The sequence below is a fragment of the Magallana gigas genome, chromosome 3 (genome assembly GCF_963853765.1).
Source record: "Magallana gigas chromosome 3, xbMagGiga1.1, whole genome shotgun sequence".
Classification (NCBI taxonomy): domain Eukaryota; kingdom Metazoa; phylum Mollusca; class Bivalvia; order Ostreida; family Ostreidae; genus Magallana; species Magallana gigas.
The window spans coordinates 30,995,337-31,023,221 of NC_088855.1; the positions used below are offsets into that span (position 1 = coordinate 30,995,337).

General features: G+C 32.3%; 2 protein-coding genes across 3 annotated transcripts in view; one reads left to right on the forward strand and one right to left on the reverse strand.

Annotated features, from left to right (window-relative positions):
- Positions 1-7,457: 7,457 nt before the first annotated feature.
- Positions 7,458-16,079, reverse strand: LOC109617903 (uncharacterized). Its single transcript, XM_034480654.2, has 3 exons — positions 15,965-16,079; positions 11,946-12,024; positions 7,458-7,938 (listed from the first exon to the last, which is right to left on the reverse strand). Exons 1-3 carry the CDS (start codon positions 15,983-15,985, stop codon positions 7,559-7,561), a joined length of 480 nt encoding a protein of 159 aa, XP_034336545.2. The 5' UTR covers positions 15,986-16,079; the 3' UTR covers positions 7,458-7,558.
- Positions 16,080-17,744: 1,665 nt separating this feature from the next.
- The window catches only part of LOC105322324 (protein MTO1 homolog, mitochondrial), a 29,926-nt gene continuing 19,785 nt past the window's right edge, over positions 17,745-27,885 (forward strand). The window contains exons 1-7 of one of the 2 annotated variants that reach the window (XM_066079310.1): positions 17,745-18,195; positions 18,619-18,714; positions 20,903-20,958; positions 21,222-21,393; positions 21,772-21,948; positions 22,514-22,626; positions 24,641-24,753. In XM_066079310.1, coding sequence (XP_065935382.1) covers positions 17,961-18,195; positions 18,619-18,714; positions 20,903-20,958; positions 21,222-21,393; positions 21,772-21,948; positions 22,514-22,626; positions 24,641-24,753 — 962 coding nt within the window. In that variant the 5' untranslated portion in view covers positions 17,745-17,960. The remainder of the gene's footprint in view (positions 18,196-18,618; positions 18,715-20,902; positions 20,959-21,221; positions 21,394-21,771; positions 21,949-22,513; positions 22,627-24,640; positions 24,754-27,885) is intronic. The other variant, XM_011420966.4, reaches the window with a different exon arrangement.

The window sequence follows — 27,885 nt, forward strand, 5'->3', positions numbered from 1 at the left end:
TATACTATTTTATGCAGAATGTTCCTTGAAAATGGCTCGATATACGAAGTTTTTTTGCAAATCATTCACCCATAATTTAAAAAAAACCATAGTATTGCACACCACAAGCATCAAACATGGCTATGGTTTTATTTAGCAACCCAATGTTTATATTTTCAACGACTCTACACGTGGTTGAACACGAACGATAACTCTGTTCTGAATATCATCGTTTAATTTAGATAACTACTAGATGGTGAAATAAGACATACATCTTAATAGATTTTTATGTTTTAAAATAAATCAAAGTAGGATATGATATGAAAATTGACCAGTACTTACGTATTTTTAGAATATTATCCGAACACTTATACTTCCGCTCGAAATTTCACAGGAACTTAACAAATCTCGGTGAAGTCTCGTGAACTTTCATTCGAGCACTTCTGGATTTATCACATACTTAGCAACGATAAAGAAAACATTCCGAACACATTCGCAGGGGTGGTAATGGTATAACTGAGTTGATACAGATCGATTCACATGCTCAAGAGGACATAAATGACAAATTTGCGAATGAGCGAGATACGTGATAGGGTGCCAAATATAAAGGTGCGAATGGACGAGTCACGTGATATGTTGTTTAATACAAATTAACGAATAGCCGAGTCACGTGATCGGGCATCAAAAAGAAATTTGCGAATGGGCAAATACCTCATTGTGTATATATTTGTTGACATTATGAAGATTTTGAAGGAATCATTTTTTTCACTATAAACATTTCAATGGATAGAAAAATAAGCATAAACGTTTTACTGTGTGTTGATTTAATTTTAAATCCAAAGCTTGAAGCATTGGAACGACAGATGTAGGTATCATCATTCATCATCATTGCTGGTAATCAATATTTCCATTTCCCCCCTAAAAAAAAGTAATGCCTTCATCGTTTTCAATTTCAAATCTTAATGTAGATATGAAATCAAACACAGATAAATTACCGTAATTTGAAATTTTTTTTTTCGATTTTGTGCATTTTTGTGTAGATGTAATTCTAAGACTCGTTTCACAAAAGTAATTTATGACTAGGATCTATCTCAAGACTAAATATTGCACAAGATCTCATCATAGCCGTTTCACAAAACTGTCCTATCTTATGATTATCTTAACTGTCATAATCTTAAGCCAACCAAATACATGTATGTGTCTCTAGTCCAACTTTATCATCATATGGCGAGAACCTATATAGTAAATGTATATTTTGGTCCACGACCGAAGGCCGAGTATATATATATATATATATATATATATATATATATATATATATATATATATATATATATATATATATATATATATATACACTTTGTGCAAACTTTTATTTTCATGCTGCCGTTGGTGCACAGGTAATAAATTCTTTTAGTATTGTGTTTTTAATCAAATTTACATTATTTGTAACTTCCATGCGTTAATTTCTTTAATTTTTAAGACATTAATCGAGTAAATTACTAAAATGTCTCTTGTAAAGACAGCATCATTCTTTGGAATTGAACACTATGCAAGTAACCGAGGAAGTATGACGAGCTTGAAAATTGAAGGTGATCGTATACTTTTTACTCAGAATTTATATATTGACAAGGCATCAAAAGAAGCATGTACTTAATATAGTTTTTTTTCATCTAGAGTTAATAAATGAACGTCAATATATACAGCAATATGACATTTTAAGAGGGATTAGCCACGGAATAAATGACTTTGATATAATCCCAGAACAAAATTTTACCCAAATAATTTACATTTTGTAACACTTTTAATTTGGTAACTTTTTACACGAGTTTTCATGCATGTGAAAGAACAAACAGAAGCCTTGGACAGAAATACAAAATCTTATAATTTATTTAGAAAACTGTGATGCTTCGTTGATCTGGTTCGAGTTGAAGAGTTGAATATGTCTTCTGTCTCCTTCAGAGCATTTACAACAGAGAATTTCTGCATTAAAACTAAATTTCAACCACGCCTGTAAAATTGGAGACCCTCATCGTAGACATTTTCACATGGATTTACTGACCGAACGGACTTTCAGGTTTTTACCCGTTTTATGGTCACAACTAAAGAAGACATTCAAACAACAACTATTGTTTGTAGAGGCACAAATGCAGCGAAAAATTAAATGAAGATTTCTATAGCTAGGGTGCAATATACTTTATAAAGATACCTTTTATTCAGTTAATGCAAGTCCCAGAGCATAAAACTCAATAAAATTAGTAAGGTTTTAAATTCTATTTAAAAGGTTGGATATAAACAAAAGGAACAAAGCTACCCTCCGCGTAAGTACAGAAAAACAATCTATACAAATGAATGCATGTAAATTGATAAAAACTAAGAAAATCAGTATATCAAAGAATTAAAAGTTTCTTAAGAATTGTTTTTAAGATTTCACTTAAAATGATTTTTTTGAAACAGTATTGATATATCTTATGATTGTCAGATCTTATAACAATCTTAACTTACGTCTTATGGTACACCTTAAAATAGTTTAGAAATCCAGCTCAGGGCTAGGATTCATACAACTATCATAAGATCTGACTTATGACAACCATAAGATATATCAGTTCCGTTTCACAAATCATTTTAAGTGTAAGAAATCTTAAGACAATTACTAAGACATACTTCATTCTTAAATATATACTAACTTTTTTATTTTTATCTACATGTATTTACATGCATTCATTTGTCTAGAAATTGTTCGATTCTTGCACGGAGGCTAACTTTTTAAATTTTGCTTATATTTTGAATATCTTTTACAGGGGGAGATATTGCTAAATTGAGCTGTAAAAATTTGGTGATTGAAAAATTAAAACAAATATTATTTATTAATAAAATTATGCATACAACTCAATGAATGAAAGGTATTCTTATAAAGTATATAACACTCTTAGTAATCTTCACTTTATTTACCGCTGTATTTGCGCCTGTAAAAACAATAGATGTTGTTTACAATAGGGACCTGAGAGTTCGTGCGAAAAGAAACATCCATGTGAAAATGCCTACGATGTGCCGTGTCCAATTTAACAGACGCGGTTGAAATTTAGTTTCAGTGCAGAATGTCTCTATTGGAAACGTTCTGAAAAGGAGACAGACGACAGGAAAAAGGAAGCATCGGGGTTGCACTCAAGTCTTCAAATAGAATACGGTGGAAATTTTCAAAACATGTTGATCATTTGGCTAAAATTTTGTTCTGGGATTATATCAAAGTAATTTTTCAGTGTTTCATTCCTCTAAATTTAATTTGTCATATCGCGGTATTTATTGGCGTTCATAAATTAACACTGGATTTAAAAAAAAACTATATAAAGAGCATGCTTCTTTTGATGCCATTTCAATATATAAATTCTAAGTAAAAAATACACGGTCACCTTCAATTTGCAAGCAAGTCATACACACTGTACTTCTTCGGTTTCTCGCATGGTACATGTAAACAATACCAGAGAACGATGCTGTCTTAAAGACATTTTAGCATTTTACCCGAATTATTTCTTTAAATAAATAAAACACGCATGGATGTTACGGATGATGTTTATTTTGATTTTTACACAATACTAAAGAATGTTTTTCTTTGCACCCGCGGCAGCATGAAAATTAAGGATGAGCAAAGTTGCGCGCTCTCGAATTTTACTCAGCTTTCGATGGTGGACCAAATTATAGGCACTCACTATGTTAAAGTTGGACTTACGACATGTATTTGGTTGTCATAAGATTATGACAGATCTTAAGATGATCATAAGATAAGACAGTATTGTGAAACGGCTATGATGAGATCTTATGACAAATCTTATGACAAATTTTGGTACGTCTTAAAATAGATTTTACTCAGAAGATGGTTTTGGAAACGGGCCCCAGATTCAAAACAATAATCATAATTGTGTATTTTTCCCCCCTGTTTTTCAATTTCAAACCTCATAGCTAGGTCGCCCAAAAATATTACAACAACCCCCCCCCCCAAAAAAAAACAAAAAAAAAACAAAACATTACCACACCTACCGTACTAACATTTCAGGGACTTATGCAAAATGGAGTGAAAATATGTGCACGTGCCAGTTTTTGAAGAGCTGTTGTAACATTTATCCTAAGTATTTTTATTTTTAACTTGATTTGTCGAAAGCACTGTAATATTAAACTTTCGCAGATTCTGTTATCTGGATAAAATCTTACGAAACCCATACAGGTATTACCTATTAGCCAATACATTGCGTTAGTTTAAATAGCATTTCAGCTTTTATATTGAAATAGACATATTTTACACCTGTTTGAAGTTCCCAATATTAATAAAATACAGATTTAGAGTAATAGATATCTTTTTGAATTTTATAAGAATAGACGTCATATTTTGAAACAACATAAGAATGGTTGTAATATTCAGTTGAACGGAAATTACTTGTGGTTTAGCTACCAAGTTACAAAAGAACAAAGGACATATAATTATGATTCGCGTTTGCGTATGACATAATATAGAATTTCTTTATTCCAGTTATTCATCCATACAGTGTATGACCTTGAATGCAAGAATCAGCTATCAAAATCTATCGATCTTCCGAGCTTTATACTGTAGAAACTGTTCAACGATTGTGTCAATAGTATTTGCCATATATAAATGTATTGTCTACAAAGATTTGAAAGGATTCAGACTTGTGAACATTTTTTGCGCGTTACAGCTCCGAAAAATGGCGAGAAACTCCAAACAATCGGCTTCATAGGTAAAAGAATTCTTCGATGGGAAAAAAAACTTTCCCCCAAAGACGCCAGCTTTATTAAACATACTGTAAAATTGACTTTTCTTCCCTTTATGAATCTATGTTTTTCCGTAAGATGCACAATTTGCAATTCTCTATGTTTCTGTTAGTTAAACTATAAATTCACTGGTCTTTGCATTTGTATCTCCGTGCTATGAAATAGCCTATCTGACAAAAATTAATGTTAATTAAGACTCGTTTTTCTCTTAGATTTTGATATGACCTTATACAACAAAGCCAGCTTTAGGAATTATAGACAAAATGGTCTGTTTTAGTGCAAAACCATTTCCTTGAGGGGGGAGGGGGGGGGGGGTAGAGGCTAAGAAACAGAGATATTTTTATACATTTATATATACATTTGAAAAAAGCTCTCCCTCTCGTTCGAGAAAATAAACGAAAATCGATGCGTGTTATGTTTTGACGTGTGAATAAATAAAACTGCCATAACAACAATTTTGGTTTTGATATCAATAAAAAAATCATAAATTTGAGTGTGACCTCGTAAATCATTTAAAAACTTGATCAAATGTTTCATTGTTCTTGGCGCGAGCTCGGATACATTATCTGATTAATTTGTTTTAAGAGCGAGCCTTAACTTTATTTCTATCAAAACCTCAATACGTGGTGTCAACTTTAAACGAAGTGTCTTTACTATGGATTTCTTTTGGGAATTTTAAAAAAAAAGATTAAATCTGCAAAATGTATCCCTGCTGTCATCCATCTCATTTGCGACGCCTCGGTGATAGGTTGTTCAATTACAACAGTAAACATCCACACTCAGATTGGGGGGTTGGGGAGGGTGGGGGTACAGAGCACGATTCGAACTCTCTTCTGTCATGGGCATACAGAACAAGATTCAAATACTCTCCTTTGTTTGATGCTCTATTATCTTAGTCTGTATATCCGTCAAAATGAGTGTTGTTTAAGCATTGAATCATTATTTTTTGAAAGATGTGGTCTCATAACTGCAACGGTGCGTGCATACAAATTGAATAACGCGCGCTAGCGCGTTATGAAAATTTGTTTGCACACACCGTTATTTGTGTGCAATATTTTCTCTCTCAATATTTCTGAGGATCAGTCTAGCCCCCCACTTTCAATTTGCTTCCGACGCCAGTGTGACATGTTATATACCTGTAATTTTACATTTTAAAATTTCTTTGCTTTGGTAATATACAGAGCACCTAATATGAATTTGTGACATGTACATGTTATAAATTTATCATTGCTAAATTAATTAATTAAATCAAATATTTAAGCTAAATTTATCAATTGGTAGATTTATTAATAATTTATATGCACTCTAGCATATCCTTATACAGTGACATACTAGTAACTATATTTTTATTCATATGTATTGATAATAATTGAAAATAATATATGTGCATATGTATTTCAAAGTACATTTTATTTATTTTTCATCCATGCTTGCGTGCATGCCTACATATTTAAGCATGCGCAGTCTGATATTTCCGGACACGACTTCCTACTAGACTGCGAAACTTGCAAAGTTGCGTTAGCGCGACGGCGTGTTGTGCAAAGTTGTGTTAGCGCGACGGCGTGTTGTGTGTTAGCGCGACGGCGTGTTATGCAAAGTTGTGTTAGCGCGACGGCGTGTTGTGTGTTAGCGCGACGGCGTGTTGTGCAAAGTTGCGTTAGCGCGACGGCGTGTTGTGCAAAGTTGCGTTAGCGCGACGGCGTGTTATGCAAAGTTGCGTTAGCGCGACGGCGTGTTGTGTGTTAGCGCGACGGCGTGTTATGCAAAGTTGCGTTAGCGCGACGGCGTGTTGTGTGTTAGCGCGACGGTGTGTTGTGTGTTAGTGCGACGGGTTGTTGTGCAAAGTTGCGTTAGCGCGACGGCGTGTTGTGCAAAGTTGCGTTAGCGCGACGGCGTGTTGTGTGTTAGCGCGACGGCGTGTTATGCAAAGTTGCGTTAGCGCGACGGCGTGTTGTGTGTTAGCGCGATGTCTCGTTTACCTGAACGCGATGTCGCGCTAACGCAAATGGCCCTATCCGGACACCATAGTTAGTTTATATACCATCTCAATCTAGATTTAACTCTGATATAAGAGATGCAAAACAAAGTCGTACGATGAATATATAATTCACCCCTGAGCCTTCGAGTGTATCTTTAATGCATTTGTAACTTTGTCTCTGTAACAAATATGGGTAAATTGTCAAGAATTTACTGGGTGGGTAAAAATAGAAAAATTTCACACAACAATTGTCATATATATATATATATATATATATATATATATATATATATATATATATATATATATATATATATATATATATATATATATATATATATATCAAATTTTTTGAAACTTTTACTTAATTATGTCTCCAAGATTTAGTAATGATATGACGTTAAGTAAAATAGCAATGGCAAAAGTCTTCGTATTTTTTTTTTCTATTGACCCTCGGTCATTTACCGAGTATTCATAAAGACGTAAACGTTGTGTGGATTTATACATGTAAACCCTTGTCATGAAAGACAAGGCGGTTGGTCTGACGTATGCTTTTCAGTGAGGCATCAGAAATTGTTTTAATCTCCTTAAAAAAAATGTAAAAATCTGTAATATCAGAACATATTTTGATGATTTGACCAATGAAAAACAAACTCATTTCTAATCTTCATATCAAATTGTTGAGAGAAAAAAAAAAGATTTATAGAAAACGAGAAACATCAGCCGTTTAAGTTTAATTCATATTATTGTAACACTAACAATTTATAAACAAAATCATCAGGTACTAGTTTCACCGAGTCAGCGTCAGAACCTGCTGGGCTACTGACACCAGCCTGGACACTGGGTGTGGTTACATAAAACCTCCGAGATCCTGTTGGCAAAATCATGACAATTGTTCGTCAGAAGATGATAAGCGCCATATCTACCTTTATAGGAGCGTGCGCATTTCTCTATACACGCCCTGTCCAGCTGACTGTATCCCGCTGGCTGACTCTCGCGCACGGTCTTGCAGTGGTCAGCGTCCGTTAGGGTGGGACCGTAGTGGTAAGAGTCGCCGCTGACCCCCCATTCGAAGTACTCTCCGTCAAAGAGGATCCAGCCGTGACTGAGTCCGAGGGAAAAACGACTGGGAGCACGGACCAATCTACGACCGAGTTTACAGAGGAGATCGGTCGTACCGAAGTAATAAGGCTTTCCTCCTTCAATGAAATAGAAAAGAGTACAATAAAGCTTTAACCACATGTGTTATAAGTTTTTATATTTTTTTTCTCCTTCAGATTATTGATGCATTTATTTTAAAAGAAAGTGTCCAATTGTGCGAAAGTATCATTCGACAAGTGATTGATTTATCATAATGCATCAAACTTGACATGTATACATTGCATATAAATTGCCGATTCTCCTTAAACATATTTGTAAAGTGTATATAAAAGTGCATCGAGGGTAAATAAAGGTATATCAATCTCACAATTTTTTGGTGTAATTTTTCTATTTTTCGGAAATTGAATTTTGTAATCATCGCCAGTGATTGAAGGACTCTCACGTCAGACGTCTGTTGTAGTTCTAATCCTACAGTACAATTTACTTTAATGTGGGTGGGTATCTTATGTGTGAAACAACGCAAATGATTCATTCCAATATCAATAATCTTAACTATACAATAAATTTTACTTGAGAGAGAGAGAGAGAGAGAGAGAGAGAGAGAGAGAGAGAGAGAGAGAGAACGTACAAAGTAAGTGAGGTAATAATTACTATATAGTAATGCATATGATTTTTAAAAGAAGAAAGACTTGGGGGGTTTTGGTGTAAAAAAAAAAGTACAATAGGAGAACTCCTTTCCACTCCTTTCCTGTACACAATGTGAATACAATTATTCTGGCCTAATTAGCCTAATTTTACCTGCTTCCAATACTAGTATTATCTTATTTACCGTCTATGTGTGTCAAATGGCATTTACACAAGAATAATACAGGATTATATTTTTGGCACTGAAAAAGCAATCTCTAAAGAAGCTAAAAAAATGTAAGAATTTCTTTTCTTAAAGGCGTTAGAAAAGAGATTTAGTATTTCATAACGCCATAAACGCAAAAAAATGACGTCAACTTACCAATCCAATTGAAAAAATACGGAGAAAAATTACGATTTGAAATTTAAAACTGTTTTTCTGTCATTTGTTGGTTGTACTGCAGTTGATATTTGATTTGAAAATATCGGATTTTTCCTAAATGCAGAAACGGTGTATTTCAATGTGCAATAAGTATACAACAACGTCCGCACAATGAAAACGTTATAATAAGCAACCAATCAACAAATCTGGACTTTAAAAAAAAAAACTAACTGTATTTCATGTGCGAACCCCTCTCATTTTAGTTCATTTTTTGTTTGTTTTAATCACAAAATAATTCATGTATTTCGGTATCAGTTTATTTAGCTGCAGTTCGGTAACCACCGGTCTGAAAAAAGTTTTCAGACCCGGAGCTACAAGCCTGCAGCTACACATTATGATATTTTTACTTAACTATGATATGACTTACATGTAAAGCGGAGATTTCGTGTGCTTTAGATAGCTTCTATATATCCTCTATTTACTTTTCTAATGTTGTATGAAATAATTCCATATGACCATAGTGTTTTTTCAAAGTAAAAATGTTGTCACATCATATGAATATTTCAACCTGTGTTTCCATATCATTTCTATGGTTGAGCAGTCTAAATATAAACAACCTTTTGCATGCTTTTTCATAAATAACACTATTATGATTGGACCAACCACCATTAGACTTTAGATTTAACCCTAAGCGAACATGACTTTTATTTATTGTTTAGATCATTTCAACCGGATTGCAGGAAAGTTGACATTTTTTCTAGTAAACTCAACACCAACAGTTTTATTTGCAATAAAATCTACAACCCATGTGTTTGACCAATTTTTTTTTATTGTGTTAAGGCCATTAGTAATTGATAAAGTTTGTTGTATGACATCATCAATAGCAAATAGAGAAGCATCATCTACAAATACTAGTAATCTAATATTGTTTAAATTACCATTAATAATGTCATTAACATATATAAATATATATAACAGGAATAGGAAAGGACCAAGTACTGAACCCTGGGGAACCCCAGCATCTAACATAAATGTAGATGTAAATTCGTCTAATGCTACTCTCTGTTGCCTATGTGTCGAATACTCTCTGATCCAGCCTTAAATATTTCCCCCAAAACCTAGCCCCTCAAGTTTATGAATTAGCCAAATTCTATCGAATGCTTTAAACATGTAACAAAAAATAAATCTAATATCTTTTCCTCTTTTTAAACTTGATGTAATTTTATCATAAATTTCTACTAGTTGGTTAATAGTTAAATCTCTTAGCTGAAACTTTGACTGAAATTTTTATAGAATCTCATTGTCTTTAATGTAATTAAACATAAATTTGAACAATGCTTTTCCCCATAATCTTACACAATGAGCCCGTTCAGAAAATGGGTTTATAATTAGTAAGATTATCAACACTCCCTGTTCTTAAATAGAGGTGTAACATTAGCTTGTTTCCAAATATAAGGTAGACATTTTTTACCAAAAGAGAGAGATTGAATAGTTTAGTGAGAGTTTTATATATAGAAGAAGAAGTAGCTTTCAGAATTGGGGCAATACCATTGGGGTTCTTGAGGTTTGGTTACATTTAGTATTTGTAGTTGGTCAATAACATAATAACATCTTGATCAGATATTATAATGTCAGTATGTTCAAAATTAAAGGGTCCGTGCCCATGTTCACGTAGCTTTGGGTTATCACTAAGAGTTGATATGCCTGAGAAAAAAAGAGTAAAATTCATAATGGGATGAACAAGTATTCTACCATATTGACACACTATTGAAGGAGAAGAGGGATTTTGTTTCATCAGTCGAATCACAGATTTAGCAATGCGCCATCATTTACCATGTGGAATAGATTTTGTTAACAAGTTGGTTAGAAAGTTTAATTTTGTAATCCCTTTGGGCATTGCGAGGAAGGCTCATTATTTTATTACGGATAGATCTAAACTGTTGCCAATGTTGTGGGTTATAAGCGCACAGAACTTTTTTGTGTACTGGTATTTTTTTTTCTTTGTCGCACTCGTTTGGAGCTAGAATTAGTTACACATATAAGGCAAATCAAAAGGTCGAAAAGTAACAGTTTTTGTTTTCACATCAGTTTTGAGTATTTTTAAGTAAAGTTATTGTATATATCATTAATGTTTTCTGAATTGAATACATCTTTATCCCAATTGACAATTATCAAATCAGCATTTAAGCCCTGGTAGTTAGCAAGGTTATAATTTTTTCATCACATGTTTGGGTCTTAAATGATAAATGAAAAGTAACAGGGGAAGGTGACCTACATGTGAATTTATCTACAATATCATTTTCAATACAACCCACATCATTAGTAAGAGCAAGACAATTTACATCCCCAATAGTATGAACAAATCTAAAGATAATCCCATTATAAATCTCTGCACCTAAGAAATCTATTCTTGTATTTGCTCTTGTCAATTTCTCAAGATTACAAAAAATCGAATATTTTTTTACATTATCAATTTCAAGACCAAAGTGTACTTCACTTAATGTACAGTGTATGTAGATATTTCAATTTTGAATTAAAATATTGAGGTGTACCAAACCATACACAAAGCAGAATACCTACATATTTATCAAAAAACTATTCTTATCATATATCTTGTTTCCTGAGATTCATACCAAAGTCATCACTAGATAGTTGTTGGGATTTCAGCATGCGTTCTTGGCCAAATCTTTACAAACAAATAATAGATTTTTTTTCCTGGTGAGAGTGATATGGATTGAGCAACAGGCAAAAATAGCCTATATTAGTTTTCTCCACTAGAGATCTAGGTATGAATAATTATAATACTGATAGTGTATACTTTTCAAAGTTTTACATGGACATTTTATTAACTCATAGAGAATATAGAAATAGAGAATTTAGTTAAGGAACAACATAATATTAAAAAGAAAAAACAGAGAGAGAAAAATACATAAATATATAATAGTTATTATAATAGGTCCAATAATCAAAACATGTAAAGTACATGTAGCACAGTGTAAAGTAACTTTGTGTAAAGTAACTTTGTGTAAAGTAACTTTGAATCTAGGTAAATAGGTTCAGACACGACTTTTTTCTAGATATTATGCAAGACTTTCTTACCATGGCACTGACTGTGTGATTTTTCAAGTAACCATGCACTTGCCTGTCCAGACAGCAGAACCACTGCACAGCCAATGGTCTGAAAAGACATAAATCTGATGTTAAGGTAGAAAGCCACACCTTTATATGTTCATTAGATTGTCAAAATGTCTCTTTTGAAATAGAACTTCATTGAAAGACGAAAATAAGGGTTATTTTGGGGGGAATAATCATTTAAAGGAACTTGGACACGATTTGAGCTCAAAATTGACAATAATTATTTTATTTTTCCAATTTTGATGTTTAGAATCGTTAATATGGGTACTTCTAATGCTTTATCAAAATTTGAAAGTCAGATATTGAGTTATAAGGAAGATATAGAGTTTGAAAATCATTGTTTTGTGAACAAAGCTCGAGCTCTGTTATGGTTTACTTATGTGTTTTATCGATATAAGTCTCAGTCTATCAAATGTTGATTTTTTCTGTTTATCATATTATCTATGAACACTTTGAATCAGTTTACCTGGTTTGCCACCAGTCATTTGGTCAAAGAAATGGTAATTCCATACTTTACATTATTTGTAAACAACTATAAAACTTGAGCTTTGTTTACATAACAATGACTTTTTACCTCTGTATCTCTCTTAAGACTTGACTTCCAACATTCAAATTTTGGTCAATCATTCAAAATGAGCAAGTAAACCATTTTATACATAAAATAAGAAAAAGAAAATTTTTATCTAAAATCGTGTCCAAATCCCTTTAAATGGGATTTTTTGGGGGGGTTATTTTTATTTTTAAAGAGAAAGTGAAAACTTGTTTGAACGCAAATAAGCATTTTAGCTAAAGAGTATGTTGTTGATAAATGCATTATTAAACATTTTATGATAAGATATGTCAAAATGATGAATTTACATTTTTATTGCTCTATATTTTAAAGGGACTTAGACACGATTTGAGATCAAAAACTTATTTTTATTTTTTGTATAGAATGGTTTACTGGTGCATTTTAAATGATTGACCAAAATATTGAATGTTAAAGTCAAGTTACAAGCGAGATACAGAGGTAAGAATTGATTGTTATGTAAACAAAGCTCGAGTCTGATAGTTGTTTACAAAAAATGTAATGTAGAGAATTACCTTTTTTAAACAAAATGACATGTAAAAAACAATTTGAACTAATGGAATATTTTAATAAATACTATTATCAACAAAAGAAAGTTACATTTGATTGAAACTTACACCAAAACAACACATATGTAAAAAATGACAATATTCGAGCTTTGTTTACAAAACAAAAACTTAGGAATTCTCTATCTTGCTTATACATTGTAACTTGATATTTGACTTCCAAATTTTGACTTGGCATTATGAACTTCTATATTTATCGTTATAAACATTGAAAATGGAAAAATAAAATTTGAAAATTCTAAGTCAAATCGTGTCTAAGTCCCTTTAATAAAAATCCTTTAAATCTTTTAAAAATGGAAAAAAATACATTGTTTGTTTGATAATTTGATGATCTTTTTTTATTTCTATTTTTTATAACAAAAAAAGACACGAGAAATTGAAATGAAATGGCAAAATATGACATGCATTTTATGCGATAATATAATTTTATCCGTTTGATCGGTTTAAAACGTTTATCATAACAACGCATTTCCTGTTGCGTAGTCGGAAACAGACCAGGTCTGCAGTCATTTACTTACTGGGATATTTATTCTTTATTCATGCATCAATGAGAAAGTGGGTACTGAATAAAAATCATTTAATGAGAACATGCAGTTGTATAAAGATGCATGCGTCACACAGCAATTACACAATCGGTGAGATTTCCTTATATGAAGTAGAAAATCGGAATAGAGCCTGAAATATTAATGAGAACGAGAAAAAATCAGCGATTTGGCTCAATGCTTCTACATGTACATGTATTTAATTTGGCTTAATGCTATTATTTTTTTTATTAAAAAAATCGTGATATATGAAGTACAATGTGTCAGTATATATGCCCGATTTTCACAAAAAGTAGTCCCATCCAGCCTTTCTCTATACGTCGTAACTAACATAGACAAGTATGTAGTTTCAGAATCGACCACGTTCTAATTGCAAAAAAAAAAAAAAAAAAAAAAAAAAAAAAATCGATCGCAATATATAATTTCTTAATTGTTAATTTAAGTATTGCATTCATTCTAGTCATTGTGTTTAACTGTAATCTTTTATTGTGTTTAAAAAAATCTTTGGGGCGTCGACGACCCTAATTAAAAAATAATAAAATGAAGATATCGATAAAATTAAATGCCATGTTTCTTTTTTTCATCGCATCTCACTTAAAAGAAATTATAAATACACTGAAAACATGTCCACAATTCCGTGTTTCTGTCCAAAAATGGCACAACATGATACATATACATATTGTCAAAGTCATCTGCAGAAATTGGTGCCTCCTTCCTCTGGGCAAAGATTAGTTTTGACTGACTTTACATGTACTAATTTATTTAAAGTCAATAAAAATAAAAGTGATTTGATTGCCAACATAATGAATTGAATATGCATCATTTTATTAATATATGAACCGGTCGCTTTAATATTTAACATTTAACAAAAGAACTTACGACAAAGTCGTAAATATTTTCAGTTTCATGGAAAAATATCTTAATGAACCAATTTTATATAAAATCATTTATTTAAAACTATTTAGATTTCCATAATTATAGCAATTGGTATAAACATTGATTGGTTTGCGATTGCATGTAATTAGCTAGCATTCGTTGATTTGCTACCTTTTGTAAAACGCAGTGTGGGGAATTTTAAAATTATTAAAGATTGCGTGACGCAGTTTATGATAAACGACTTTAAACCATCCAATAACAAATAAATAAGGGACACATTTTGTTGTGTCTGTACTCTTGTCCATTATGCTTAAAATGGTTTTGAGCGAATGAAATAAAATGAACTAAATAAATTGCTTTGTTAATTTTGTTGTTGTTCGCGATCATGGTTACGTACTAAATCATAGAAATAATTACCTGCGTTATATTATCTTCTTTATGCACGTATGATATTTAAAATGAATATCATTTTATCCTGAAAATTTTCCGCGTATCCAATAAGCCAAGAAGTTCGTTGATTGGATTTGCGTAATATTAACACTTCAAGACCAATTAAATTTGTCTAGTACATAAAAGGCAGATTTATTGTACGAATAAACAAACTCCGAATAATTTCAGAGTCCTCAAACATTGCTGAGGATCGGAGATCGTTAAGAGAAGAATTCCTTAAGAATAGTAACTTTACAAAACCCTCTGTATATTAATTAATAAATGAGAAATGTTTTAAAGAAATTTTTTGTCATCAGAAAATTTCACACGTATTCTTGCTGCTTTTTTCTTCAGCTGACCTGTTTATACTCGTATACTGTTATGTATATCTCAGTCGTTTTGTACATGAGCTTTAAAACTGTTGACTTATTAAGCATACAATGCATCTCAAAAATATTATTTCATCTTTTATATTACGATATAAGCGATCTTTGTACATGCATAGTCTGTGAATAAAAAAATAATACAATAGTATACGTTATCAGTATCGTATCAGTTGTACACTACCTAATCTATAAGTTTGTCCAAGAAATGGGCATTAAGAAAACTCGATGGTCCACAAATTAACCACCAGATTCACCTCATATTGTTTAAAAATCTACCAATCTGCAGGTCCCGAGTTCGAATACCGCAAAACTTAAATTTTCATGAAAAGAAGTACAATTAAAAAAAAAAAATTATTCCCCCCCTTCCAAAAAACATTGATTTTTTTTTGTATGCTGAACTTTTCCCAGGTGTATGGAGGACCCTTAAAATAAACTATCATTTAGTAAAGAAAAATTTCATTTATTTAAACTTCAAAATGTTTTCCTTTCTCTTTACATAGACCTCTTCTTTTTAAGGAGATTTATATAGCCTAAAAATGGTCACGACTATCCAGTCCTCTTAAATTACATGTAGAAGGAACATAACCGTTAAACGCATTTTTTAAGTTTTGCTTACCAATAAAAATGTGTTGATCATTTTTCACTCGAACTCCAAAATGTTGTGTTACAATACTAAAAATAATAATTTAATCTTCCATTTTTATACACGTATGCCCATTTAAATAGTGCATGGTATTCTGATAACGTTAAAAAGCGATGACTCTTAACTGCATCTGGGACTCAATTTACAATACTTGTAGCATGATAAATTTGGGTATAATTGTTAAATACTAATACCGTTTCCTCTTCCCTAAATTCTTTGTAAACCCAGAGATCCAAACTGTGCCCAATGCAATTTAAAAAAAAAAAATGGTTTATTTTATTTTCTTACATCATTCAAAAAGGCTGGATGGTGTTGGCCATTTTTAGATTTTATTAATCTCCTCTAGAAAAGATTTCTTTGTAAAAATGTCTTTGAATATTATATCAGAAGGGTAAATTGTTGCCCATCCAGCCTCCTTAATCCATGCATATTTTTATTGATTAATTAAAATTTGGTCACAAAAACATTGCGTCAAAAGTATTCTGGGCTGTAGCAAAAGGTGGTACATTTTTGTCATCCTGTATAATTTATGAAACTCCCTATATAAAATTTGTCAAATTCGTACGTAATATGCCCCCAGAAGTAATTATCATTTACTCCAAGGCATCATCGTGGCGTCTGTCTACTGGATCAGTTGATCTTAATAGCTGAAATTTCGTACCGTCAGCGTGCAAATTACCATCATATCGCCAAATCAAATATCATATCAATATCCATCTTCTCAGTAAGCCATATAGAGTTCCATCCGGGTAATTAATTGATTGTGTCCGCACTAATTCCAAGTCAACGCATGTTATACTGCAAGAGGCCAACCACCGTTGTTTCCATTGCTCCTTGTTGCTAGATAAAGTCACATAGATCAGCTTAATTTGCTATAATATGAAAGTTATTATATTTCATATTAATATTTAATGTGGAATCACCTAACTGTACAGCAATATATTAATATTTGATTAACCTCATAAAATAAACTTGTATGAAGCAAAGAGTATGACAAATGAGTATGACAGATGTAAAAGAAAAACTTAAAAATAAACTACATCTATGTTTATAGATATGTCTGTAGCAAGTTTTACCGAAAAAGTCCTATATATGAAAGATTTTGAAAGAAGGTGTAAATTTAAGATATTATTTTTAATAATAGTTGTTGTTATATCATGGGATATTTGTAATGGATATAGCGTAAGTTGCCGTTTAAAAAACAAAACAAACAAACTATATAGTCTGTCCCATGATATTTTTGCTGCACATTTGGACGATTTTGATAAAACAAAAAACAAAAAAAACAAAACAAAACAAAAAACAAAACATATACCTGTGAAAGAAATGCAATTAAAATCGATGAAAGGGAAAGTTTCCAAGATAACTTCATTCACACATTATTACTTTTCCCTTGTAACATTTCACAGGAACGAAAACAGATTTCCTACGGAGATTTATAATGGGCAATGTTGACATCTCTTCTCCATTCGGAAGTCACTCGGAATACCTCGCAAAATTTTTCAACGTTATCATCCGGGCATCATATATGGCTGATGCAATGCAAAATCCCCGTAGACTTTCTATTTTTAGCCGTGTATTGAAACTTGACAAGCTAGAGGGGCGTTTCAAAAGGGAATTCTTGGAATTTTTTCATACTATTGAATGAACATCGTCTGAATCAAGAGGTATTTATAAATATCGAATAATTTAAGAGAATATGCGGCAAAAATTGGGACAGGCAACACGTTTGTAAAAAGAAGTTCGGGCTCGGTATTCCAAATATGTTGGTCAAGTGATTCGAATTTTCTCAGATATATTTTGCAGCATGGGGCCAAATGTGAAAACACGATAATGACGAGTTTAACGTGTGCTTGTTAAAAATGTGTTTGGAAACATGTTTAACCATTCACGATAACATCATATTTTACAATCATTGCCTTACGCTCGTATCATTACATTACCTACGATAAGGAAACTCTTAGGGAAAATGATTAGAGTTTTTAAAACTGTTTTGACGTTTCCGCGTCACAACTGCGGTATACCTGGCTGCAGCCCTTCTAAAAGTGTCAGAAAGGTACTTTGCAGAAATGTTAACAGTTGTACAGAGCAGAAGTTTGACGTTATCGTGGTTGGAGGGGGACATGCTGGTACAGAGGCTGCGTGCGCCTCGGCCAGGATGGGGGCGAGAACCTTACTACTCACCCACAAAATCAGCACTATAGGTGATTTTAACTTGTCTAATTGAATATCATTTAATATGAGTGTGTATTTGTCCAGAAATGACAAATAGTCCATAGCCAGCAACCTAGCTGTTTATTGTTATAAATATCAGACATTATATATCTGTAATACAACTGTGTTATAGTTGTTATAGAGCAAGTTTTATGTGTCTTTGCTATAATGTGAAAGCTTTTTGTACAATAGCACAATCCTGACTGCACAATTACTGGTAGTTTGATCAGTTGATCAATCTGTCTCAAAATTATGGCACTGCATGACAATTCATGAACATGCTGAAGTTAGCAGTGAATCATTTTGAATGTCTGCATGCACGATGAATGAGACATACCCTGGTAGTTAATTAAGTTTTGATAATACTAGATGAATTCACCAGCTGCTTAAAAGTGAGTTGATTTTTTTTCTAGGTGAGATGTCCTGTAACCCATCGTTTGGGGGGATAGGTAAAGGACACTTGATGATGGAGGTGGATGCTTTAGATGGGGTCTGTGGAAGAATCTGTGGTAAGTTTCATTGTTCATGTAATCATTGTATTAGTAATTCATAATACATACATTTATATATATCCTGTATATATCATACTTAAGCTCAATTATCCCAGTCTTGCATAGGCTATCTGACCAAGGACGTATACACTAACAGGATAAACAACTTCTACATTTGCCATGATTACTCCCCAAAATATCATTCGAGCCTAAAGTTGACCATTGAGTTTTTAGAACTCCTTTGTTATTTGGATATTGAAAAGTTAACTGAGTTTAATTGCTTTGATGGCTATTTTTAATCCATATTTGAATTATTTTTATAGAGAAAGAAAACAAACATCGATTTTTACGATTTACAATTTTTAAATTTGCATATGTTCATGCATGGTTAAAAAGTGGGTCTGTTTATTATAGAAACTCTGTTGTAATTATGTTCAGATCAGAGATATAAAGTGCAAATTATGAAAAAGCAATTCTAAAATAATTTTAAGATGGTTTTTTAAATGTTTTGTATCATTATATCAGATGACATGATAGATATAGGAAGTTAAACTGACATATGAAATCACATACTGCCAGAAATTGGCTAGACTTGCATGTGTCTTAATTTTTTTTGGGGGAGAGAGAGAGAGAGAGAGAGAGAGAGAATGCCAAATGAAAAAAATCGGAGAGGGCTACGCTATTGCAGCTAACTGATGGCCAACTTATTAATCAGTTCTCATTTTCATGATTGTTTACAATATTATCAAGCAGTGAGAAAGTGAATCTCTGGTTTTTGAAGGTGTGAAAACAACATTATCTATTTTTTTTAAAACAACTGAGAATCTTGTTTGAATTTAGTATTAAAGTACCTTAATACATTTATATTTGAAAATCTGTACTTTCAAATAGGCATATAAAAAGAGGAACTCAGGCTGAAGTTAAAACGAGAGGATTCCATATGATTTTGTATATCTTCAAATATTTTTCATTCCCAGTACTGTATTTTAAATTGAACAAGAAATCATATTGACGCAAGCGTCAAATGGGCCGCAAAAATATAATTGTTGTATGAATCATTGGTTGTTTACATAAAAACACACCACAAAGAAGAAAATAAGAGTTGGTTGTACTAATTTTTATGGTAAATTTTAATTTACTTTCAGCAACTTTTTTTAAAGTTAAACATTTTACTATTATCATTAAGAATCGATTTCGTTACTGTAAGCATTTCTAACGGAAATTGTATGATCATTGCCATAGTATGAAGTAATGGAGAACACATTGATTTGTACATTACTCTAATACAAAGTTCAACTCATCATTTTTCTCTTGGAGATTATGTATTTCAAACCATTTTGGTTTTTGTTGTTGTTGCATTGTATTGAATGAAAACGTAATGCATTAGTTTAATATATGATTTCAAGGGACCTCATAATAAAATAAAAATTGATTAGTTCAAATTTTCCAGTCAATTCAAATTTTCATTTCTGTCATATTCTTGCGTAAATAATTGATATAATGTCATTTCATTTCATATTTTCTACCACATTTTACATGGAAATATAATAAATACACACGCAAAGTCATTTTATTTGACATGGCACATAGAAATTCAAATATATCATTTATATAAAATTTAATGACATTCAGGTCTTTAGTATTTCAGGTCTTTAGTATGTCCCGCATACCGATCCTGATGCATTGTTTTAAAAAGAATGAAGAACTCCGAAATTTTCCGAATAGACTATAGTCTCGATAAAAACGCGCCAAATACGACAATCTACTAAGTATGACCTACTTTTCAATTACGAGTAAAACAAAAAATATGTGATATTTTCTAAAAGGCATAAAACATATTTCTACATGCAAATTTACTTTTAATTTATAAAAATAAGCATAGTATTAATTCTATTAAAAAAGAACTATCCCGCAGAAACGCAGTAACAATATTTAAATGTGTATCAAATAACGGACCGCCTTCCGGCGGCCCGTAATAACTGTAAAAAATAATACTTTTTTAAACAAAAATGCCAATAAACTAGCATGTATGCTTCCAAGGCACTTGATTGAAAGATTTGTATTTTGACTGATCATATGTATCTACACTAAAACACACTTGAAACAGTTGCATGGTTATAATTATCAAGTAACTGATTCAACCTCTGGATAATGTATTTGGAGTTATCTTTCTTTGAAAACTTATTATTTCGTTTTACAAATTTAGATAAAACTGGAATCCACTACAGAATGCTAAATCGCCCAAAAGGACCAGCAGTTTGGGTAACTTGAAATACATTTCATTTGAAGTTTATTTCCATATTAAATTCCCCCTTTAATTTTTTCTGTCTAATCCATCAAAACCTACCGCTATATAAATGTTACCCTATAATAATTGTATGTATAAATATATATAAAACACATTATTTTGAAATAATAGAGTACTTTACTTATCAAATGATTTTGATGAGAGCCTATTTATTTTGATAAAATGTAACTATGTAACCGTGTAACATCGGATGTTAATAGCAAAATGGTTTTTCAAGGGTCCTAGAGCTCAAATAGATCGGACATTGTACAAAACGGAGATTCAGAGAGAAGTTCAGAATTCTCCAAACCTGACCGTGATTGCAGGGGCAGTAGAGGATTTTATCCTAGGACAGTGTCACAATCCAGACCTTGATACAATGAAACAAAGATGTTCTGGTGTAATTTTAGGTAATACTGTGGAATAATTAAAGTTTGTGGGGGCCAATTTTCGTGGATTGTGTAAATTTTACAGGTTTGTTGGGATGTAATTTCATGTTTGATCTTATATCTATATGGAAGTATGATTTCATAGCCCTAATTTATTAATTCGTGGAGGATGTTAATTTATGGATGGGAGGTTCCCATGATTTCCACGAAAATTGAGCCACCACAAAATCTAATGATTCCACAGTGTAACAGTGCAATACAGTATATTACTAATAAAAACAGGAAAAGCTATAGTATTTTCATGTAACCTTTCAAAATGTGGTCAAAAAGGTGGATTTAGATTGCAACTTTAATCATGTGCATGAGAGCTATATTAAATCTATGTTATTCTCATTTCAGAATCTGGAGAGAAAGTTTATGGAGAATCAGTGGTTTTAACTACTGGGACATTTCTGAGGGGGATGATTCATATAGGCTTGGAAGAGTTCCCCGCTGGACGGATGGGGGACCAACCAGCTATAGGTCTGGCCAAAAGTTTGGAAGATGCTGGCTTTACTATTGCCAGACTTAAGACAGGTAAATTTCATTCTCATGTGGGATTTACTATTTTCTTGTTTTTTAATATATAGCTTTCTGAATGTTCAAAACTGTTTTGCTGTGAAGTATGTATGAAGTATGAAATGCATTTATTAGATTGCATTTGCTTCCTATGCATAGCTTTATAACTTCAAAAGAAATGTAAAATTTTTTTTTGAAAATGAAAGCTATTTAGAGAGTATTTGTTTTAATGTTTGATATGTCAAATTAAAAATTGATGAACAAGTTATCTGTAGGTTTTTGCCTCATATCTTCTAAAGTCGACTTTTTTCCAAGCATTGTGTAATACATTCGTTACCCTTCATTTGAAATTTTGGCATTGTTTCACCTAGTCTGGGTATCTCACCAATTAATTTGAAGCCTAATCAAATTTGTAGCACTCACCCTCTTGGCTAAAATATTCTAGGTAGTAACGCATAAAATGTATCAAAATGTGATGCGTTAAAATATACAGATCTTCACTTTAAGTGTCTATCCGTTTATTTTTGCTGATTTTTGCTTGTTAATTTATCATTGTGATTGTTGTTTATTGTTGTTTATACAGGCACTCCTCCTCGTTTAGATAAGAGATCGATTGATTTCAGTAAGACCGTGGAGCATGCACCGGATGACCCGCCCCTGCCATTCAGCTACCTCAACACAGAAGTCTGGATCAAGGTAAAATACCAAGTCTCAAGTCTGAGACTTAATTACGTTAGATTTAGATGGTATGAAATAATGGAATAATGAAAAGAATTCATTATTAAGTTTTTCACACTTATGAGATTACCAATCCATCTATATAGATGTATTTTACCTTAGAAGGGTTTTAAATTGTCTCTTTATATATTCAACAATAACATCTATCATAAAAATATCATCAGTCATATTGATTGAAGTTGAAGGACAATGAAATGATTAGAAATAAATTGAAAATACATTTGAATTTCAATATCTTGAACACAGATATCTTGAATACAATGGATATGTCAAAAATTTGAAAGTCCCAATAACTTATTTTTTTTGTAGTTTATCCTCGATGTCTCGAATACTCAAGATATCTCGAGGTTTTTAAACAGTCCCATCTAGTTCGAGATAACAAAGTTTGACTGTAATTCCTTGTAATCTTTTTGTTGATCATTTCCCCAAAGGGTACATGGAATTAGTGGAAGTTTTTGTGGGGGTGATCTTTTGTTCATTTGTGATCTACATTGTATATTGGTACAGTGGAGATTTAATTTGGATGTGAGATTTGATTGTGACATACTGGTACTTGCCACATATGTAACCCTGCATTTACAGTAGAGTTTAAAAATAAAAAAGGAAATGGATGACTCAAGATAATTAGAAGTAAGGAGAATTATCAGAACTAGAGGGTCACTTTGAGAGACTAACTTCAAGAGATCAAAGTGTACACACTGAGGTAGAGTCATATGAACTCACTTATATGCCATTTCCATGGATGATGCATAGGCATTAGAGTTACTTTGTTCTATTAATTAGGTTGCAGATGCTGCATTTTCAGTCAATATTTTTGAAGATGTAAGATTTGATCAATTTTATGAGCAATTGCAATTAAAAGCTTTTGGAGCAGGTCTTATGGTACAAGGTAAAAAAAAAATTAAAAGCCCAAGATGGATTGGAACTCATTAATGCAGATTATTAGTGATTGACATTTCAGTATATCATTATTTCTTTGTTGTTTATTTCCAAAGAAAATATATCACGATATCGAGGTGTCCAATCCATCTTTACAGCAGGTCCAGTCCATAGTAACTAAATAGGAGCCCAATTAAACCCACAAATACCAGCCATGCTTCAGATGATTCTGTTTAAAAAGCCCCATGTTTTCAGTAGAATTATCAGATTAGAGTTTTGGGTACAGATCCACAACTAAGTTACTGAATGTGCAGCTTTGTCCATGCAGACGTGAAAGGTTGATGCATCTGGGGATACATTATACAAGTCACACCTCCGACATTGTTTGTTACACATAAATTCTGTTTATGAAGAGTGAATGGAGCAGGTCTAATACTATAATTAAGCAGCAATGACTTTGTGCCCTTCCCTTACCATACCCATGAGGTTGATTCATCTAGAAGTGCAAAATACCAATCATGTTTTCATTTTTGAATTGACATTATATTTTTAGGTTGATTATATCAGGTTTCTGAGCATATTGAAGTTGTAGTTTAATAATGAAAATATATGTTTGAGAGAGAGAGAGAGTGAGAGAGAGAGAGGGGCACTTCAGAGGTGACATTTCTAGCATTTATAAGGCTTTTTGATATGGTCTCATAGAATGTCATATCAGATTAGTTCTACTTTCATCATACATGTTTTAAGGAGGCTGCATGGTCAAGTATTTATCCATCAGTTCTACCTAAAAAAAATTATATATATGATACTTTTAGCCATAAATTGTTGTTGATTTTACATGTAGTAAAATTTTTTTTCCAATATTTTAGCTTTAAAATTTGAATGTTTTCTTATACATGTATATTCCTATTGATCTCTTCTTTACAAGGAGATTTATATAGTCTAAAAATGGCCACGACCATTGACCCCTCTTAACATGAAATGTTTTTATAGGCTAAATGTCATGAATATTATCTATAAATACTAAAATTCAAATAGAGGTATCTTGCAAATCTCCAATTGTTGTCAATACCCCGATAATTTGTTGTTAAAGCCAGAAGACCAGTTACCATGTCATATGACACACACAAATGAGGAGGTAGAAAAAATTGTCATGGAAACCATTCATCTTAATAGACACGTGCAACAGGAAGTCAAAGGGCCAAGGTAGGTAACTGTTGCAAGCCCGATTGCCCCAGACAGTCATACATGTCATCCATCTCTGTAGCAGCCAACAAAAACTGTGATGACAAGCCGCTACCACCAGCTCTGTCTGTTTTTCATTTCTTTGCTTGTTGGTGTACACGGCTATACTGTTAGAATAACCATTAAAGACAGGGGCAGAGCATGAGGATCTAGTCAGGAGTTTCCAACCACAATAGAGAGGAGTGGATGGGTGTACTATAGAGCTTGACAGTTATTAGTCAGTAGTTCTACATGTAGTGGGAGGCTGGTAAATAGATGAAAGGGGGGGGGGCTATTGGTTTACACAGGTAAATACCTCTAGAGGCAAATCTGATGTCTGAGTACTTCTAGAAAGCCCGTTTCTTATTCACTAATTGCCTTGCTTTGATCAGATTAGTACAGTAAGGTTACTATGTTATAAGGCTATTGTTTGGAGAGAAATCAAACACTGCTTGCAGTGATGTTATGTCTCTGTTCTTTTCGTTTAAATATTAACCTCAAAGCTTGCATGCTGCTGTTTGTAAATATTGCTAATAATCCGCTGTTTAAATAGTATTGACATTTGTGATTTCAAATTATCTTTGATAATTCTCATACTTTGATTTTTCATAGTAAAGGGTATTTAAAGGTAATATTGATAGCATCAATACAGTACCAGGTACAGTTAAACTTATTCAGTATGAACACGAATATAGCGAAATCTCGGATATAGTGAACTCTTTTGTGTCCCCAGTAAAATTGATGTTCAAATCTTTGCAAAATTTTCTGGTTATAACGAATTCTGATATAATGAATTTAAGGATATAGCAAACTGAATTTGAGTCCTGTAGAGGTGAATAAAAATGAAATTTGACATTTTTATAACAAATTATTAACAGTTTAAAAAGTTTGCACTATCACTTAACATAATAGTTTGAATGAATATATTTTCACATAGATTCTTCAACTCACAATCCGAATATTAAAGGTATCAAAAGAGAATATTTTTATTGTAAGCCTCAAGTATAAAAAATTATAGTCTGGTGAAAGAAAACATACAGTGAATTCACTATAATTTTTATAACAAATTCATTAACAGAAATAACAAAGTAAATCCATTGGTCCATAGGGCTTTGCTCTAACCGAGTTTCACTGTATTCTTTAATATGGCAGCAAGAGAAAAAATATTTTATGACTAACAGACTAACCAATCCTTCTTAGTGATGTAGCATGTTAGACAAGAATTTCATATTAATCCCTGGTTTTTAGGTGATTCATTTGTTGAAAAGATTATGGACATTTGTTAGTTGAATTTTTGTCAGTTCAAAGTATAGAATACATATTTAACAGGATCTTTGATCAGTATTTGAACCTAGCTTAGCTGTGTCCCAGAGAGCTTATATACCCGCTGAGCCATCTGGCAATGGAGACCGATTCATGTCTCATCTGATGCCCACACATTATAAAATGCCACACACAGTTTGCTATATTAAAAACATTGTCAGACTGATGTAAACAAACAAAATCAGACAGAATAAGTCTAGTGAGGTGCACCAGTTTACAGATGCAGTGTTAACTTTTTCGGAAAACAAATGTAAAGATAAATGCTGCGATAAACTTAATGAATTTATTATCTTCCTGTTATCCTGGTATCAGATTTTTGGGGGGCAATTTTTGAAATTGGTGTATACTCTGACATGCACAAGAAAATGCTTATTTACGACCCAGTTTGGCTGTAAATAAACACTTGACCCTGAAGGATTTAGGATAACAAAGTTAAAAATGTACGAATTGTTTGAAATCTTGATAAATGGACAGCATCTCATGTGGGGCTTTAGATGCCTAACAAGTGATAGTGTGCCAGTGTGTATCATGTACTTGATACCATTTCTGTGGCTACGACTGATAGTTTCTTTCAAACTCAGATCTAGATTGTTTTGATATATATGTAAAGGGGATTTTGTAAATCATTTGTTAGTTGATTAGTTTCCAAAATTCTTTGAATAGAAGCTCTCCGGGGGTTAGTCACAATGAAAAAAGATTGGACCGAAAATATTGGAGTCTGCAAAAAGGGAGAAAAAAATATATTGCATGGCATGTGATTTTTCTTTTCCCCCCAGAAACTTGTATCATTTATCCATCACATGAAAAGGCTTTGTGGAGATGTATTCCTCTTCTAATACATGTCTGAGAATGAATGTCTGCTGCACAAATAAAACAAAGATGAAAAAAACCTGATCGGGGAGCATTATAAATCACATTGTATTGCATCATTGTGTATTCTGAATCTATGCATGCATAGTTATTAAGTAGAAGAGGGAAAAAGAGAGGAATTATTCAGAATTGTGGAAAATGTCTTATGAAATGTTGTGTTGACACTTGATTCAAAGAAATTTGCTGAAGGCGATCTTTCCTTTAAGTTTAGAGGCAACCAATTGAAATTTCTCTTTTGAACAAGAATCGTCCATATGAAAAAAATTTATTTCGATGAGATGGGAGGGCAGTTATACTTGGTAAACCTCAGAAATTCTAAGGCTTTTGTTGTCTCACACACAGAGTGTGGCATCAGTAGAGGGAATTAAGTGACAAGATGTAATTTTGTATTGAATTTTAAGCTTTAATTGATAATACTTTTGAGAAGGTTTGCTTTTAAAAGATGAACTGGGAGGGGAAACAAGTTTAAAATGAATAAATTCAGTACAATGTGGCGTGGGATTCACTTCATTAATTGTTGGAAATGAAAATATTGATAGTCCCAATAGATGCGCTTAGAATTGGGGAGATATGTCTGTTCATGTTTTATTTGGATGGGTAGAGGGTAATAACAAAATATTTGGTATACATTGTTTTTGTATGTGTAGACACAAAACTTACAAACAATTTTGAAATGCACAGTAAATTTTCATCAATTATTCCTTCTGTAAAAGAACGTTTGACTTTCTTGACTACACAATAGCTTAATATATTGATCAGAATGCATTGGAAATTTTGCAACTCAAATTTTGGTGGTGGTGGTGGTGGGGGGGGGGGGTGTACAATTCAATACATTGTTTACAATATTTAAATCATTTGTCTTAAGAACACAAATGGTGTTGTGTTCTCTAAAAAGATAAAAGCAAAAATTGTTGTTTTTGT